This window comes from Geotrypetes seraphini, chromosome 2 (genome assembly GCF_902459505.1).
Source record: "Geotrypetes seraphini chromosome 2, aGeoSer1.1, whole genome shotgun sequence".
Classification (NCBI taxonomy): Eukaryota; Metazoa; Chordata; class Amphibia; order Gymnophiona; family Dermophiidae; genus Geotrypetes; species Geotrypetes seraphini.
Window position 1 is genome coordinate 104040237 of NC_047085.1, and position 20462 is coordinate 104060698.

Below are 20462 nucleotides of genomic sequence, written 5' to 3' on the forward strand. Positions count from 1 at the left end.
GTGTAACCAGAGACTCATGAAATCACCAGACAACAAAGGTAGGAGAAATGATTTTATTTTCAATTTAGTGATTGAAATGTGTCCGTTTTGAAAATTTATATCTGCTGTCTATATTTTGCATTATATTTGTCTATTTTTCTATAATTGTTACTGAGGTGACATTGCATATTTTAAAGCCATCTGCCTTGACATCTTTGAAAAAACCCTGAATATAAATGATAATTATTTTTCCTGCGTACCATGTGCTTTGTGTTTTTTTAATTTTGTGGTTACCAATGTGTATTAATAAGATAATATTGTGTATCTCATGCATATTCAAGGTGGTTATCTTGAATCACCATCTATTTAGCTAAGCGCAAACAATTTCTCACAGGTTCTTCAATGAATTGTCTTCATCCCACTATCATCTATTTAGCTTCACAAATGTCTCTCTCACCATGGTCACTAAACCAATATACTGTTCTAAAGTCACTCCACTGACTCGTCATTTGTTTTCACACACATTTCAAGTGAATTCATTCTGCAGCTCTTTGCTTTCTCATCCCTCCCTACACCCCTCCTTGTTTACTATATTTATAAGAACATAGCATAAGAATTGCCATAATGGAACAGTCCAAAGGTCCATCAAGCCCAGTATCCTGTTTCCAACAGTAGTCATGTACCTAGATAGATCCCAAGTAGTAAACCAGATTTTATGTTGCTTATCTAGGAATAAGCAGTGAATTTCCCCAAGCCATCTCAATAATGGCTTTTGGACTTCTTTTAGGATATTATACAAACCTTTTTAAAACCTCACTAAGCTAACTGATTTCACCACATTCTCCGGCAATGAATTTCAGAGTTTAATTACATGTTGTATGAAGAAATATTTTCTCCAGTCTGCTTTAAATTAACTACTTAGTAGCTTCATTGCATGTCCTCTAGTCCTAGCATTTTTGGAAAGAGTAAACAAGCGATTCACATCTACCCTTTCCACTCCACTCATTATCTTATAGACCTCTATCATATTACCGTTGAGCAGTCTCTTCTCCAAGCTGAAGAGCCCTAGCCGCTTTAGCCTTTCCTCATAGGGAAGTCAACCTACCCCTTTTATCATTTTTGTCGCCTTTCTCTGTACCTTTTCTAATTCCGCTATATCTTTTTTGAGATAGGGTGACCAGAACTGCAAACAGTATTTCAAGTTCAAATTTCAAGTTTATTAAAATTTGATAAATCGCTTATTACATACTAAGCGAGTAACATTAAAATATAAGATAGATCAATAGAGCAATACAAGGGCATTATATCATCTTCGTCTTTGTTTTCCATTCCTCTCCTGATAATTCCTAACATTCTATTTGTTTTCTTAGCAGCCACCACACATTGAGCTGAGGGTTTCAACGTATCCTCAACAATGACTCCTAGATCCTTTTCCTGGGCAGGGACTTCTAACACAGAACTCAGCATAACATAGCTATAGTTTGAATTCCTCTTTCCCACATGCATCACTTTGCACTTGCTCAAACATCATCTGCCATTTTGATGCTCAGTCTTCTGGTCTCACAAGGTCCACTTGCAATTTTTGACAGACCTCTTGCGATTTAACAACTTTGAACAACTTTGTGTCATCAGCAAATTTAATTATCTCACTAGTTATTCCCATCTCTAGATCATTGATAAATTATTTATTTATTTACATACCTAAGTGGTTTACATTCAGGTACTTTATCATATTTCCCTATCTGTCCCAATCTGTCCGGGAGCTGCGCTGAATGGCCTGCACTGCTCCCAACTCAGTGTGGGCCATTCAGCATGGCTCCCCGCGCTAGAAACCGCTAGCGCAGTTTTGTAGACGAAAGCGTGTGTGTTTTTGTTTCCAGCACAATCTTCTTTTCAAGATCTCTCTTTGCCTTCCTTATTAGCACCCTGCATTTGATTAGACATTCATTGTTTTACAATTATTTTCAGTCGGATCCTTCTTCCACTTTCTGAAGGATTCTCTTTTAGCTCTAATTTCTTCCTTCATCTCACTTGTTAACCATGCCAGTTGCCATTCGGTCTTCCTTCCTCCTTTTTTAATACATGGAATATATCTAGTCTGAGCTTCCATGATGGCATTTTTAAATAACACTTGATGTATATTTTTGACTTTTGCAGCTGCACCTCTACGTTTCTTTTTTACCATTCTCCTCATGTTATCATAGTCTCCTTTTTTAAAGTTAAGTGCTGTTGTATTGGATTTCTTGTGAAATATATTCCAGGGATTATATCAAATCTGATTATGTGATGATCACTGTTACCAAGCAGTCCAAGCACCATTACACCTCCCTCACCAGTTCAAGTGGTCCACTAAGAACTAGATCTAGAACTGCTTCACCTCTTGTCGGTTCCTGAACCAGCTGCTGCATAAAGCTGTCCTTGATTTCATCAAGGAATTTAATCTCTCTAGCATGCCCTGATGATACATTTACCCAGTCAATATCAAGATAGATGAAATCACCCATTATTACTGCGTTACCCAGTTTGTTAGCCTATCTAACTTCTGATAACATTTCAGCATCTGTCCGTTCATCTTGGTCAGGCGTACGTTAGTACACTATCCTTTTCACCTTTACACATGGAATTTCTACCCACAGGTGTACAATTTTTAGAGAAGGCCCTCCTTAACATATTATCAAGGCCCTCCTTAACATATAATGCTATGCTTCCACCGATTCGATCCACCCTATCACTAAAATATAAATTGTACACCGATATGACAGTATCCCATTGGTTATCTTCCTTCCACCAGGTTTCAGAGATGCCTATTATATCTATCTTTTCATTTAGTGCAATATATTCTAACTCTTCCATCTTGTTTCTTAGGCTTCTGGCATTTGCATACAGACATTTTGAACAGTGTTTGTCATATCTATTTACAATTTGCTCAGCAGTAGGCATAGATAATTCACAATCTTTAAAATCAACCTGCTCTGAATTTAACAAAACCTGGTCTACTGTGGCCTGTATTGCAATCTCACTATCAGGATGCTCTGTCTTTTCTTTTATGATGATAACTTGTCCCAAAAAATGTTCTTTTGAACGACTGTCAGCCTTTCCCCAGTTTCTAGTTTAGTTTAAAAGCTGCTCTATCTCCTTTTTAAATGTTGATGCCAGAAGCCTCATTCTACCCTGATTAAGGTGCAGCCCATCTTTGTGGAATAGGCTCCCCCTTCCCCACTATATTGCCCAATTCCTAATGAATCTAAAACCCTTTTCCCTGCACCATCGCCTCATCCATGCATTAAGATTCCGGAGCTATTTGTCTGTCTTTTGAGACATGCACATGGAACAGGGAGCATTTCTGAAAATGCTACAATCGAGGTTCTGGATTTTAACTTCCTACCTGAGACTAAATATGGCTTCTAGAACCTCCCTACCGCATTACCCTATATCATTGGTACCCACATGTACCAAGACAGCAGGTTCCTTCCCAGTACTATCTAAAATCTTATCTAAGTGATGCTTTACATCAGGTAGGCAAGTAACTACACTATTCTCACATATACCAGCCACCCAGCTATCCAAATGCCTAATGCTCAAATCTTCCACTATAACCCTAACCCTTCCCCCTCTTGGGAAGAAGCCGCTGCTCGGGGGGTACTCAGTTGAAAATTTGTCAATCTAGGTACTTGGCTTCAAGAAGTTGGGAAATACTGTATTACTCTATCAGTAAATATTAGATAGAGGGCCTCCTAGGTTGAGAAAAGAAGATGCTATTTTATGAAGATGCATAGGCATCTGCGAGTCTTTATAAAAATTGTCCCAGAAAAGCTGCAGATATTATTTCACTAGAATCCTGGGGTTTGTTTTGGATTCTACCCTTTCTTTGCCTAATCAGATTAATAATATAATGAAAAAATGTTTCTTTAGTCTTCGGATGTTGAGAAGGGTTCACCATTTTTTCCATCAGCAACATTTTGCTGTTTTGGTTCAAACTATTATACAGGCTCATTTGGATTCTGTAAACTCTCTTTATATTAGTTTAAGTAAGTGTAACATGAAGAGGCTGCAACTTATTCAAAATACGGCGGCCAAATTAATATTTGGTAAGAGTAAATACAATCATGTTACTCCTTTGTTGAAAACCTTGCATTGGCTTCCAGTCTATTAGAGAGTCCAATTCAAATGTGCCAGTATCATATTTAAAATCCTATATGGGATCTTCTCTCCACTGATTACTTTTTCGTTTAACTCCCAACAGCCTTTATCCTCTAGGGCAGAGGTAGGCAATTACAGTTTTCGAGAGCCACAGGCAGGTCAGGTTTTCAGAATATCCACAAGAAATATGCATGAGATAGATTTGCATCTCAAGGAGGCAGTGCATGCAAATCCATCTCATATATATTCATTGTGGATAGCCTGAAAACCTGATCTGCCTGTGGCTCTTGAGGACCGGAATTGTCTACCCCTGCTCTAGGGGACTACACAAATTTAAATTAGCCCTCCCTTCTATTAGAGGAACAAAGCTTTAGGTAAGATCTGCCATTCTTTGACATTTTCCCTTGTAAAAATTTGGAATGATCTTCCTATAGAAATTAGATTCCTTCCTTCTCTAACAATCTTTCGGAAAACTTTAACCTTTTCCTATTGTAATAAATTTTACGTTACACTGGTTCCAATCGTAATTAGTTTAGCAAAGTTTTGTATAATTCATCGTTATCATTTACGGCTATTGTAAACATAATGTAAATAAGTCATAAGTCTGTAAATTCAAATATTTTGTGTTCCTGGCTCTTTATTAGTCCATACAGACTGTTTATTCACTATTTATGTCATTTTTGGAATGTTCCGTAATCCGGGACACACGATAGGAAAAGGTTAAAGACATCTATTTCAGAAATTTTTAACTGACAAATAAGGGATTGCAATTGATGATTTCCTTGCCCAATTATTCGCTTTCCTTGCCCTTTTAGTTAACTTTTTGTGAACTGGATTGAGCGCCATAGTCGGGATGACTCGGTATACAAGACTAAGGATTGGATTGGATTGGATATTATGGCTACAGTGAGCCATGTACATTTACACAAGCTCAAAAGCTGGCATAAATGCATATTATATATACGTGAATGCATACTGTATATTTTAAATATAATATGAAACAAAGGGTTCACACTCTATACACATCGATTAACAGATATAGTGTGAAAACACTAATGTTGCAAAACCAGAACCTGTCCTTGCTGTAGGAACCATTTATATACTAAAAAATTACTCAAAGCAGCTTCATAGACTCAACAAGCATAGATGGCTGCCTTAGCTGTCTAAATGAACTACAGCACAGAATCATATCATTGGCTGTATATGCCAGAAAAAAAGAGCACTTTGAAAAATGTGTCACCAAGTGCTCCAAAAAAAAGGCACGCTATATCTGTTAATCGATGCATAGTTTAAATATACCATGTGTAAATTTTATCTCTGCCTAAACTCTACCTTAATTTCTCCCATGAACATGCCTACACCCAAGTCACATACAAGTATGTATGCAGACATTCTTGTCACTGCATGTACTCATTTGTGAGGGTAATATTATAAGTGGCATGTTCTGCACCTATACTGGCATGTGCAAACAATTTTTTAAAATATATAATATGGAATTCATTATAGACTCCTCAAAGACACATTGATCCTTTCAGGTAACAAAACCACTGAAAGCAAGTTACCATTTCATAAATTTGGCCAACACACCACATACCAAGCAAGATTTAATTAGAAGGACAGGACTTCAGTATTTATAAGAGATTCTTGGAAAAAGAAACCTCTGCAATTCTCTTCTTTGTTCAAACGAGAACCTAATGAACGCTGGCTTTTATGAAGCAGCAGTAGAGAGTTTTTCTACAAGCTGGTGAGGTAAATGCTCCAACACTCATTCAATTCCTATGAGTGTCAGACCATTTACCTCGCTGGCCCACAGTAAACTCTCTACCGTTGCTTGATAAAAGGGGGCCGAAATTAATTAGGGCGACACACGTTATTTCTTACCAATTTTTCAGGATCTGAAGCTCCAGAAGCTGCAACTCTAAGATCAAGTTCCTTTTCTCTGGAAAAACAATATAATTGGCGTTATGAGCTTTATAGGTCTCTCATATATTAACATGTATAAAGAAATAATCTTTTTTTAATCTTTATTCATTTTAAAAATAAGTGTCTCAGCAAATAAAAACATTATAACTTAAATACAACACTTAATATTCTGCAATAATCAATTTTAAAAAGTTTATCTCCCACCCTCCCCTCCCTTCTATATCAGAAATATAATAGATATACCATAACAAAATATTTCCTAACATTTCTTTCAATTATAAAAGGACCAAACTCTATCTCCCCCCCCCCCCCCCCCTCTTGAATATGTATTATTAAGGGAAAAGTAGTATCTATTCATTACAATAAATTGTTAAAGGCTCCCAAACATCCTGAAATTTTCTTAAATACCCCTGCTGTGTAGCTATTGCCCTTTCCATTTTATATGTGTGACAAAGAATTCCACCAGAAACTATAGTTCAATCTATTACAATTCTTCCAATTACACTTGTAATCTGTTGTATAGCAACCCCTGTCATAATAAGTAAAAGCTTATTATTTTTTGAAGATATTTGGCTCTTAGCCTCCATTGACATGCCAAATAATACAGTATCATACGATAATTCCACTGGATTTTCTAACAAACAATTTATTTGTCCCCATATTGATTTCCAAAAAGCCAAAATAAATGGACAATAGAATAATAAATGATCTAATGTCCCCGCTTCCAGATGACAATGCCAACATCTATTAGACTTAGAGCTATCTAACTTTTGTAAACAAACCGGGGTCCAAAATGCTCTATGTAACAGAAAAAAACAAGTTTGTCTCAGATGCAGACACTATACACCTCATTCTCCAAGACCAAATTCGTGGCCATTAAGATGCAGTAATTTGATGCTTAATCTCAATGCTCCAAATGTCCCCAAGACAAGTTTTTGGTTTCTTTTTTACAAATCCAGATATCAATTTATACCACTGAGCAGCCTGATGCCCCAGGAAGTCCACCTGAAAGCACAAGAACTCCAAACTATATTGATTATTAAGATTTTTCCATTCAGGGAACCCCGCCTGAATGGCCTGCTTCAGTTGCAACCATCTGAAACTTTGTGATTTACTAAGACCAAATTTATGTTGCAACTGTGAAAAATTAAGCAGCTTACCATTAGATATATCATCTAAAATACGTATTCCTGCTATCATCCAATACTTCAAGATGATCTTAAATCCGCCAATTTGAATCTTGGAGTTTAGCCATATAGTTTGATTTGTTGACTTATGTATTGGAATAGGTGTTAAATTACTCAAATATCTTAATGTTTTCTATGTATCTACTAATATTCTGTTTTCTTTATATAATTTAGGCATTTTGATACTGAGAACATGGCATAAACACAGAGGAGACATGAGTTTCCATTCCAGCCACAACCAATCTGGGAGCTTTTCCATGAGCTCTGGGAGGACCCAATACATACTCTGGCGCATAATATAGGATTGATGATACCTAGGAAAATTAGGAAAATTTACCCCTCCCTCTGTAATTGGCTTTTGTAGAGACACTAAAGCAATTCTAGCAATTTTACCCAGCCAAATAAATTTTGTAAGAATACAATTTAATTTTTTATAAAAAGACCCCTGAAAAAAACTGGTATCACACCCATTTGATAACAAACCACAGGCAAAATCATCATTTTTATAGTTTGGACTCTCCCCCCCCGCCCCCCCCACAAGACAAATGTAACGGATTCCATTGCTCACACATTTCTTTTACCTTCTGTAATAAAATTTTTTCATTTACTTTCATTGTTTCTTCTAGCATGTTTTTTATCCAAATACCTAAATATTTTATTCCTTCATCTTTCCAAAGAAAAGGGAATGGTTTGAATAAATCCTTTGTACAATGCACATTAAGTGGAAGAATTTCTGATTTACCTCAATTTATCTTGTATCCTGAAAATTTCCCAAATTTCTCTATCAAGTCAAGTAAACTTGGAATGGTTGTTTCAGGATTCCTCAAATGAAGCAGTATGTCATCTGCATAAGCAGAGACCTTATATTCCCAATCTGAATAGGGAATACCCTGTATTTCCTTCTCTTGCTGAATAGCTAATAATAACGGTTCTGGTACAATATCAAAGAGCAAAGGAGATAAGGGACAACCCTGTCTAACTCCCCTCTGCAAACTAAAACATTCCGAGAAATTATTATTAATATATAATCTAGCAGAAGGGGAGCTATACAAAGTTTGGATCATTTGTATAAATCCCGAACCTAAACCAAACCAATCCATTGCTTGATACATGAAGGCCCATTCCACCCAATCAAAGGCCTTCTCTGCATCTAAGGATACAGAAAAGGACGGATCTTTCATAGCTTTTGTTAAATATAATATATGAAAAGCCAACCTGGTATTATTAGAAGAATGTTTCTGAGCAACAAACCCTGTTTGGTGCATCCCAACAATAAAAGGGAGAGCCTTGACTAAGCATAAGGCCAACAGTTTAGCCAAAAGTTTTTCATCTACATTAATTAAAGAAATAAGCCTGTAATTTGAAACCAACATAGGATCTTTATTTGGCTTCAGCAAAACTATAGTTAAAGATTCTGCCATAGTGCCTGTAATGCAACCTTTATTCAGTTAAGCCTGATATAAATTTAATAGATATGGTAAAAGGGTAATTTGAAATGATTTATAAAACTCTACCGTAAAACCATCACCACCTGGAGTGGATCCTACTCTAAGAGATTTCAATGCTGTTTGTAATTCTTTTAATGACATAGGCTCTTCTAAGCTTCTTTTTATATATGTTCAGGAATTTTAGGTCCCTCTATTAATTTTAAAAACTCTAAACCATCTTTCTCCTTGTCTAAATAAAGCTCAGAAGAATAAAGAGCTTTATAAAAATTTAAAAATTGTTTTAAAATAGGTTCAACTTGAGATTAAGTATCTCCTTTCTCATCTTTAATTGCAATTATTTGTCTCTTTTTTTTTTTTTTTGCTTTTAAGATAATTCGCCAATAATCTTCCCGCCTTATTTGAATTTCCATAATACATAGCTTGCTGAGAAAACAAATCTTTCCTTAGCAAATGTGAAAAAATCTCATTATACTTGCATTTAGCTTTTAAAAGAGCCTGTAAAGTAGATTGTTCCCATTTATTGATCAGTTTTGATTCCAAAACCTTAATTTCTTGTTCCAGATTGGAAAATTGTCTTTTAATCTGTTTCTTAATATATGACAAAAATGAAATAATTTGTCCTCTCATTGTTGCCTTAAAGGCATCCCATAAAGTTTCCAAGGAGATATCTTCTATATTATTAATTTGAAAATATTCATTCATTTTTAACTGAAATTCTTTGAGAAAGTTTGGGTCCACAAGCAATGTATTATCAAATCGCCATACAGGTCTATTATTATCTTGATCAACAATTTTAAATTCAACCTACACCCCTCCATGATCAGACAAAATGATTGGATCTATGGAAACTTGTGTTACCTGTTGAACTAATTGATTTGAAATAAAAACTAATAAATATTCCACTAAAATACCTAGTAAATAAAAACTTCACATTTAATCAAACCACCTCTCTTTAATTAATCACATTTATATCCTCCCAACTATTCCCCTGCTATACAGTTTACAATAATTAAATTGCCTTAATTTATCATGCCTATATTAACCCATATGTCCTGTTCATTTTAATTCTTATTACCCCATTAAAGAACTCATTTACAATTACCCTCTAATACACTACCTATTTCTCAGTTCTCCCATTTAATTCAATAAAATTAAATCCCGTTACATTTATAGCAAGTATTCATCAAATAAAAGTTTTCATGAAAAAAGATAAATTCATATGTACTAAACCATAATATAAACATAAATTCCAAAATATTAGCATTACTACATTGAATGTTTACATTAATTAACTTTTAAAAATATGCTCTGCTTAGTTAAAACTTATACTCATCAAAATCATAAAGCATATATTAACTAATAAATGATTATTCAAACAAAACAATTAATTATCTTTCAACCTATGAATCTTGTTTATTGATCTCCATATATAATATCATAAAAATAATTCAATTTAACCTTTTTATATGCATTTGTACTTAACTTTCTCCTTAAAGCATAGTTAAAGTTTCCTCCGTAACTTTTTATAAAGAGATTATGTACTTACCCTGGTAAACTCATTTCGAGTAGATAGGTGAGACATTCTAGACCCAGGGCTGCCCAAGTCCGGTCCTCGAGATCTACTGGCAGGCCAGGTTTTCAGGATATCCACAATGAATATGCATGAGAGAGATTTGCCTGCACTGCCTTCTTGGTATGCAAATCTCTCTCTCATACATATTCATTGTGTATATCCTGAAAACCTGGCCTGCCAGTAGATGTCAAGGACCAGACCTGGGCAGCTCTGTTCTAAACAATAGGGTTATTTCCCCATACTCACATGCTGCAGAAGGAATCCACTCCGGATTTTTCACTCTATCTCCAGTGCACTTCACAGATCAGTTTAGCGCCCTCTACAGTCAGTACCCAAGCATCAAGAGGCACCCACACATGTGAAGCAGAGGCATTTGTAAGAACAGGCTAAACAAATCGTTCTGTTCTAAGGAACTAAAAAGTACCCTTAACCGCCAACACAAGCTTCAAAGAAGCTCAGAAATTACTCCCCAAGATATTGAACATATATACAAATTCTTTGCAGTCCCAAAGGATTGACCAGCTTCCAAGAATTAGCTTGGAGAAGAATAAACAGACTAAAAACTGTAAGCAGGCGCAGAAATGACAGGGCGTTGAGTTTAGAATGTCTCACCTATTTACTGGAAAAGAGCTTACCAAGGTAAGTACATAAGCAGTTCTCCCAAATAGCTAGGGTGGGCTTGCTGCGCAAGCCCTTAAGAGCAAGGACCTGAAGGCCTTCCTGCCTGGCAGCAACATCCACTCTGTAGAACTTGACAAATGTGCAACATGAAGACCACTTTGCTGCCTTACAAATCTCTACAGGAGGAACAGATCTAGCTTCAGCCCACAAAGAAGCCACACTCCTGGTAGAATGTGCCTTGATGGACACAGGAGACTGTTTCCCAGCAAGAATGTAGGCTGACAAAATGACTCTATGGATCCATCTGGAGATTGTGGCCTTAGAAGCGGGAGCACCCCGCTTAATCGAACGAATCAGCACAAACAGATGGTCAGAGAGGCAAAACTCATTAGTTACTTCTAAATAACGCAGGAGAACCCTGCACATGTCCAGTTTCTTCAACAGGCGATCCTGTGTTCTGGAACCTGTCAGCTGAAAGGCAGGCAAACACTTCCTGATTGACATGGAAAGCTGAAACAACCTTTGGCAAAAAGGAAGGAACTGTCCACAGAGAAACCCCCGCCTCCAAAATTCAGAGAAAAGGGTCTCGACAAGACAACGCCTGCCATTTCTGAAACCCTAAGGGCAGAGTAATGGCAACAACAAAAAAACAGTCTTGAGCATCAAGTCTAAGAGGGAAGCATCCTGAAAAGGCTCAAAGAGAGCTTTGGTAAGGCTCGACAGCACCAAGTTAAGGTCTAGGCTAGGAAAGGCTTATTAACCGGCAGCCTGACCCAAAGAGCCCCTCTCAAGAAATGAGACATCAGGATGTGATGCCAAAGAGAACCGATCTAAAACAGGACAGTCCGGCCACCTGGACCCACAGAGACCTTTATCCAAACCACTTGAAGAAAGATAAGAATCCACCAGAACTGAATAAGGGTCCATCTGGTCTTGGGCACACCAATGTTGAAAGGTCTTCCATACGTCAAGGTAGGCCGACACCCTGAATGACATCTTAAACTTCAGAAAAGTTATCAACCACAAGGGCAGAATATCCTTTATACTCCAAGGCTGTGTGCATAAGAGCCAAGCGACACGGATCTTCCATGGCCACTGGACCCAAAGAGAGAAGGTCCGGATAGACACTCAGGCACAGGCTGCGACCCACACACAGACACTTCAGATCCATGTACCACGGTCTTCAAGGCCAACCTGGAGCCACCAGAATGATGCAGCCAGAATGAGCTGCAATCCTCCAAATGATACGACCGATCATGGGGCACGGAGGAAAGACGTACAGAAGAATTCCCTGAGACCTCGGTTGTACCAGAGCATTGAGCCCCTCGCTTCCTGGCTCAGATTTTTGACTGAAGAAGCGCTGCACCTTCTTGTTTCCTGCCGTGGCCATAAGGTTAAAGTGGGGCTGCCCCCATCACCCCACAATTGCTTGAAACGCCTCCAGGAAACAGGACCAACTCGCCCGGATGCAGAGTCTGTCTGTTGAGGAAGTATGTTTGAACATTGTCCACTCCTGCCACATGCGCTGCCATCAGTACCAGGAGATGACACTCTGCCCAAAGGAAAAGAAAGCGGGTTTCCTGAGCCAAAGGTCCCTCTCTGGCAATTGATATAGGCTATTGACATCGCATTGTCAGAGAAGACCCTGACCACTTGGCCCTTCAGGGTCTTCTGCAATATCCAATAATATATTAGAAAAAATTCCACTATCACTTATTCAGAGAAGTGCACTCACTTTTTAGTTATAACGGGAAAAGGCTTCAGGAATGGAGTCTACGCACGGTCATAGACTGAATTAATCAAATTGATCAGTGTAGTTGTCACGCTCCTTGCTCCAGCCATCGGCCAACAAAAACCCGTTTATTTAATTTTATTTCTAGAATGCTTAAATCTTATTCTATCATAATAAATTATTAACTTTATATTGTTTAAAACTTAGCTTATGTTCTAAAGCATTTTTATGAGTTTTCTTTTTTAATAAATTTTCATGCAAACTCTATATTCACTGAAAACAGTGCTGTAATTGTAACTTAGCTTCACAGTGGTACGGCTGCCTCTCACATATGCCAACGCAGCCAGCGTTTCACAGATCTATCAAAAAAACCGCTGCGTCAGGGCCAGATTCAGGGCATTCCAAAAAATATTTACTACACTGTGCTATTCAATCAGCTATTCAATCAGCAATATCATCAAGGCCAGACGAATGGCCCGGAGTTCTAGACAGTTGATTGACTACTTTCTCTGCGTGGGAGTCCAACACCCCTGTATAGGACAATGATTGCAGTGAGCTCCCTAGGCCCGAAGGCTAACATCAGTCATTACTACAATCAAAGAGGCAATATGGAGCAGAATACCCTTGCAGAGCGACTGCGGAAGAAGCTACCAGGCCATGCTCGCTCGTGCCTCCAAAGTCCATAGCAGGCACATCTGCAAGGCATCTCTTTGGGGGCACCCAAGGAGAGAGTAAAGCAAGTTGAAGAGGGCGTATGTGCGCTCTCGCCCAAGGGACTACATCCAGCGTGGACACCATGGATCCCAGAACTTGAAGGTAATCCGACGCCAAAGGAGCTGGCTTCTTCAAAAGAACATAAATCTGGGCACACAGCATTTCATCTGCGAGCCTTGGGCAGGTAGACACGAACCACAGCCGTATCGAAGAGGACCCAGGTATTCCAGCGACTGCATGGGCATCAGATGGCTCTTCCTGAAGTTGAAAACACCTTTTCCAGGTGTCCAGACAGAGAATACATGAACCAATCTAACAGAGGCTGGGCAAATCCCAGCTTGTAGCCTGATCGAATAATGTCCAAGATCCACTGGTCTGCTGTAATGTGCATCCAGGCAGGCAGAAACTCTTAGAGCCAGCCCCCTATCTGCAGAGGGACATCCGGTGTTCTGGCATAATTGTGTCTTTCTGGCAGGATGGGTGGCGGTAGGTTGAGAATGCCTGTAGCTCACATACAGACCTCAGGAACTTGGAAAATCTCTGTGACGAGTAAAGTGCATACGACCTGGAGTGTCTGGAACCACGAAAATTAGAACATCCAGAACTCCTGGAGGATCTGGATCTACTATCGGGAAGGGTCTTCCATGAGGTCATCCAGGCCCTTGCCAAACAATAACTGCCCCTTAAAAGGTAGTCTCGCCAAAGTTGCCTTGGAAGTAGAATCACCAGCCCATTGCCTGACCCAGAGCATTCAGCAGGATGAGATGGAATATGCAGACACCTTGGCCAGCACTGTAAGGTCATATAAGGCATCCACAAAGGAGTGGAAATGTCCAAAGTGGACAGAGCTGGCTAAGTTCAATTCCTGCAAGGATTCAGCAATGAGATCAGGCAGAGCCGCAAACTTAAATAATCGCAGGACAGCAAGATCAACACCAGGATCCGGAGCCCCAAGGGATCCTCAGACCCAACACCCAAGTCCATATCCCCCCGATCCAGGAAGGGTTGCACTGTCAAACAATAGATCAGAAAGGACAGGATCAGTGTTCGGCTCCCCCAGATCCTGTGCAGGAGGAAAAATTAGCCATAGCCAAAGAAGTCAAAACAAACACAAGATCTTTCTCATCACCCTGGTTCACAGAATACTTGAAAGAATGAAAACAGAGAGTCAGGAAAGCTGAAAAAATCTGGTGCAAAACACAGATCACTGAAGATAAAGCTACCTGGAAAGCCCTCCTGAAAGAATGCAAACTAGCGACACTCAAAACAAAAAAGGCACACCTCACCCGGACACTCTGAAACAGCCCGGAAATGCTCTTATTCCTAGTTCATACCCAGATTATGGCATATCATCCCTCCCATCTGTCAGATCTTTAAACAGTCTATGGAACTTCAGGAAGGCCTTGAAAACTTTCCTCTTTACAAACCCAGCTCCTTAGCTTACGTCTGCATCCCTGACTGACCCTTACGGCGGACCAAAAACCCACCAAACTTCAATGAGGCACAAACCTACAAAGCTATTTTACATTATGTTAGGCTATGTCCATACGGAAAATTATGTAATTTAAACCACCATAGGCTATGTCTTTTCGGAAAATGCTGCAATTTTAAAACACCCTATGTCCACTAAGTCTATATTTCCAAATTTGTATGTTAAGACTATATTGTAAAAGCTGAAATTCATACCTCTATGTACACCAAGTTTGTTTTTCCCACCAAAGTTTGTCCTGCTTATACTGTGAATGTACTCTTGTAACCCATTCTGGGCTCCTTTGGGAGGACGGGCTAAATAAATGAAAAAATAAACAAACAAACAGCAGCCAGAGAGGGATGAAGTGAGGACATTCTGAAGGGCATCACGCCACCCAAAAATGCCTTAGAGGAAAACAGAGACTACCCAGCAGCAGAAAATCTGCTTTGAAACTGACCACAAAAACTTCATAAAGTAAGAGAAAGTATCTAGTCCCTGGGGCGTAGAGCCACCCTTAGATTTACACTTGCACTTCTTAGGCTGCAGAGGGTCCGCAGCCTGGCTGACTGAAGAACCACTCGCAAAAGACCTGCTTTCCTAAGTCTCGATATTGCTCACAGCACTTAGCAACAATAATCAACACAAGTGTTAAATAATGAACGGCGGTGAATTGTCAGTTTATGGGGCATAATCTTTTCTTTTAGGTTTTCACCTGGGTATGTCCCTTAGACAACGTGCACTAGAAAGCGCACTGTGGGCGTTACCCAAAAACATCATAAATTTTCACCATCGTTTTCTTTTTTTATACCCTTCTATCCCCTTTTCCTTCAGGAAATTATCTAATCCCTTCTTGAACCCCCCAAACCGTACTCTGTCCTATCACACCCTCCGGAAGCGCCCTTTGAGTGAAGAAGAACTTCCTAGCATTGGTTCTGAATCAGTCCCTTTTAACTTTTCCGAATGCCCTCTCGTTCTTGTAGTTTTTGAAAGTTTGAAGAATCTGTCCCTCTCCACTTTCTCCATGCCCTTCATGATCTTGTAAGTCTCTATTTTGTCCCCTCCAAGTCTCCGCTTTTCCAGGGAAAAGAGCTCCAGTTTCAGCATGTGAAAGGTTTTCCATACCTTTTATCAATCGTGTCACTCTTTTCTGAACCCTCTCGAGTACTGCCATATCCTTCTTAAGGTACGGCGACCAATATTGGATGCAGTACTACAGATGTGGGCGCACCATCGCCCGATACAACGGCAGGATAACTTCTTTCGTTCTGGTTGTAATACCTTTCTTGATAGTACCCAGCATTCTATTCGTCTTCTTAGAGGCCGCTGCGCACTGTGCTGACGGCTTCATTGTGTTGTCCACTATTACCCCCAAGTCCTTTTCTTGGGTACTTTCACTCATTACCAGCCCTCCCATCGTATAGCTGTACTTCGGGTTTCTATTTCCTACATGCAAGACTTTACATTTCTCTACATTAAACTTCATCTGCCATCTCGTCGCCCACTCTTCTAGTTTGTTCAGGTCCCTTTGTAAATTTTCATAGTCATCTTTAGTCCTAACTCCACTAAATAGTTTGGCGTTGTCTGCGAATTTTATTACTTCGCACTTCGTCCCTGTTTCTAGATCATTTATAAATACACCGAACAGTAGCGGTCTGAGTACCGACCCCTGCGGAACACCACTCGTGACCCTCCTCCAGTCCGAGTAGTGGTCCTTCACTCCCACCCTTTGCTTTCTACCCGCCAACCAATTTTTGATCCATCTATGTACGTCTTCTTCCACCCCATGGTTTTTCAGTTTCCGTAGTAGGCGTTCATGGGGTACTTGTCAAAGGCTTTTTGGAAATCTAAGTATACGATGTTTATGGGGTCCCCTTTGTCCATCCGTTTGTTCATTCCTTCGAAGAAGTGCAATAAGTTTGTTTTCATCAGTTTATTCCTTTCTAGATGCTCTTCGATGCTGTCTTTTATCAGCTTTTCCGCCATCTTCCCCGGAACCGAAGTCAAACTCCTTGAGATAGTCGCAGACCAAAGTGTTAGTTATACCATCTAACAGAGTATAATACAATTGTCAAGTTGTACATATGTCTGTTATCTGGATTATGTTTCCTACTTGTCTCCTTTCCTTCTGAATTTCTGTTTTGGCTCATTTGTCTAAGGCAGGGATAGGCAATTCTGGTCATTGAGAGCCAGTGCCAGGTCAGGTTTTCAGGATATCCACAATAAATATGAATGAGATAAATTTGCATCTCAAGGAGGCAGTGCATGCAAATCTATCTCATACATATTCATTGTGAATATCCTGAAAACCTGACCTGGCTCCAGCTCTCGAGGACCAGAATTGCCTACCACTGGTCTAAGGTAACTGATGTGCTATTTCTCCTCTCCCTACATCAATTGTTTCTCACAGTTTTGTCCTGCTATTATTTTGTTTTTGAAGTGCTATGGTCCAAGTTTGATTTGTACTGCTTTTCTGAATTGTTTTAATTATTTAAACCACTTGAAGTAAAAATTTTATTCCAAATGGAAGTAAAATACTCGTAAATAATACTGTAAAAGAAAATGTCTTTTCATAGGAAAATCTATCTCCTCATCGGGGTACCTTCTGAAAATAAAGGTGGGTTGACTGTAACAGCAAAGAACATTTGAAGTATTTGAACAGTAATCTTTAATTCTAACCCTCACCTCCTTAACTATCTATCTTTAAAGAAACTCTCTCCATTGCATACCTATCTTTCACAGCTTCTCTGAGGCCCACACCATAAGAGACTGCAAGCTTTATCAACTCCTAGCAGATTGCCAACGTTGCCTGGGTATTTATTCCAGGTGTGTATTTATCCCGGTTATTTATCCCAGTCTATGAAGCTCTAGATGTAGCAGCTCTCTCGCATCCTCTCCCCCTTTCCACTTGGCCAATTGCCTTACGTTTCCTTGGAGGCACTGTTACAGCAGTGGAGGCATTGTTACAGTGTTTGGTTGAAATTTCTCCCTGCAGTAACTATGCTTGAAAAATTATGGATTAGATACTAATATCTGTCGTTTTGGAGGCATTGTTACATTTCACCCCCTTCCCACCCCTACTGTGTCTGTTCCCAGATAATAAGTAATACGTGTACCAAGTTTGGTTGAAATCGCTCCTTGCATTTCGGAGTTGTGCTGGAACATACATACATACATACATACATACATCCGATTCTATTATCAACTATAGTAGAGACTCGAAGATGGATTAAGTACTTTCCAAACTCCTCTCCTGGGTTAAATAAATGATTAAATCTCTGCAGAGAGAAAATTGGAATTTCCACATCCCATCTTACAACACACAAATGACTGGGAAAATTTGTGACTTCTCAGAAATGAGCTTGAGATCCAAGTGCCAAGGTTCTATTTCTATGCTTAGATCAGAGTGAATCTGTGATCAAATATTAGTGGTCTCACATTACCGTCTTTTGTTCCTCTGTTGCTCAGCTATCTGTTCCATCAGTTCTTGTCTGTATGCTTCTTTTCTTTTCTGCAAAGCCGCTTCATCTTGGACACCTGAGAGAAACAAACATACAATTCATAAAGCTCACTCACAACTTCATAAGATGAAAGATACTTGTTCGATACTCATGTTTTCACCACTGCAGAGAGATCTCCTCTATAATTCGTAGAAGTCTCTTAACTGCACAAACACCAAACTGAAATTACAGACAGAGGTGGAGTGCTATGAGCAATATGTGTTCTGCTGCTTAGAAGATATCCACAACTTTAAGGTGGAAAGGCAGTATAATAAGTGACCTGTATACATCCAGCCACAGCCACTGTAAATTAAAAAAAAACAACACAGGCAAACACACTCACCCCAGTGCCTCCCATAGCACAATTATGGCTCTCTGGTAGTCTGCAGACCTGCATAACTGTGTCTGATGACCTAGCTTTAATAATAGTCTTGTGAAAAATGTAAAATAGCACATTTGTGTCCACAATATTTGTCTGGCAGGATCCTCCTGTTTTTAGACCTAGACTTTCAGTTCAATTGGAGATAACACACCTGGGATTACAGCTATATGAACATCCACCCGTACCTTTTCTAATCACCCTCCTACTTCCCACCTAGCCCAGCCATTGTAATGACAGTCTGCTAGCTGAGATACACAGATGTGGCTCCCCTAAACTTCTGGGCCACTTGTCTGATGGTAGGCTCATTTTTTTCAGAATTGCAAATCATCTTTGCACAATCCTTGATCAACCATGCTACCCTGAGAGCACTTGCACCCTGGATAATTCACAATCCTCTTGGCAGATAATGTCCTATTGTGGATTAAAAACTGGTTGAAAAATAGAAACAGAGTAGTGTTAAATTGTCAATAAGATGGGTAGACAGTGTGGTTCCCCAGGGATCTATGCCAAGACCACTGCTTTTTAACATATTTATAAGTGATTTAGAAATGGAAATAACTACTGTGACACTAAGCTATTCAAAGCTGTAAACCACAAGAGGATTGTGAAAAATTGCAAGAGGACCTTACAAGACTGGGAGACTAGGCAGCCAAATGGCAGATGATGTTTAATGTGAGCAAGTGCAGAGTGGGAAAGAGGAACCCAAACTATAGCTATGTGATGAAAGGTTCCACATTAGGAATCACCACCCAGGAAAAGGATCTAGAGGCTGAATTCTCAAAACTTACTGTGTCCCTAACAATAATCTCTAAACCAGTTCCAGCCAGTCTAGCATGCCAGTATTTCACCAGCTGATTATCAGAACGACCTTTTCCAAGCTTCCTAACAGTTTAGGGATTGGGACTTGTATACCACTTTTTGTAGTTATACAACCACACTCAAAACAGTTTACATACAGGTACTTCAAGCATTTTCCCGATCTATCTCGGTGGGCTCACAATCTTTCTAATGTACCTGAGGCAGTAGAGGATTAAGTGACTTGCCCAGGGTCACAGGGAGCAGCACAGGGTTTGAACCCACAACCTCAGAGTGATGAGGCTGTAGCTCTAACCACTATGCCACACTCTCCTCCAACTTTGTTATGCAAATGCAGTACAATGAGGTCATTACTATTAAAATGGTAGTAAAATAGGGTCACTAATATTTAAATGAACATTCTGGGTGATTCCCCTAACTTTGTTGTGCAATATTTGTGGGGAAAATTTTCTGGCAGGATCTGAGCTATCATAGTTTTACTTTCTGGTCAGTGCCTGAGCGCTGATTGGCTCAGGCACCGACAGGAAAGTAAGGCTCAACAGCTCAGAACCACCACCCCCGTAAATTAAATTTTTTTTTTTAAAAACCCAAATTTGAAGGATAGCAGGAGGGATGCCCACTCCCTCACACTGCCCGGGTCCTCAGCCCCGCCTCCCCCTTCCTACCAACAGCACACCAACATCCGTCCCCCTCCAACTCACAGTAGGAGGGATGCCCACTCCATCTCACCACCGGGGTCCCATGTCCCCACCTCTGACAACAGCACCCCGATACTCCCAGCAGGAGGGAAGTCTACTCCCCTCCCACTGCCAGGACCTCCCCACCCCCGACACTCCCACCACTCTCCTTAGGTAAATCAGAGCCTTAGGCCCCACTTCAGTACATCCCAGGATGCTCCAGGAAAGGGAAAGCCTACCATTTTGAAGAGACGGGCCTGCCAACTGTAGGACCATAGGCATCCCTCTGGCTGGCCTTCGTT

The 20462-nt window shown here is 39.7% G+C and overlaps 1 protein-coding gene across 9 annotated transcripts in view; it reads right to left on the reverse strand.

Annotated features, from left to right (window-relative positions):
* CSPP1 (centrosome and spindle pole associated protein 1) overlaps positions 1-20462 on the reverse strand; it is a 328816-nt gene that overhangs the window by 185140 nt on the left and 123214 nt on the right. For all 9 annotated transcript variants that reach the window (XM_033933355.1, XM_033933359.1, XM_033933354.1 and 6 more), the window contains 2 exons: positions 18229-18322; positions 6001-6058 (listed from right to left, as the gene is read on the reverse strand). In XM_033933355.1, the coding sequence (XP_033789246.1) occupies positions 6001-6058; positions 18229-18322 (152 nt within the window). The remainder of the gene's footprint in view (positions 1-6000; positions 6059-18228; positions 18323-20462) is intronic.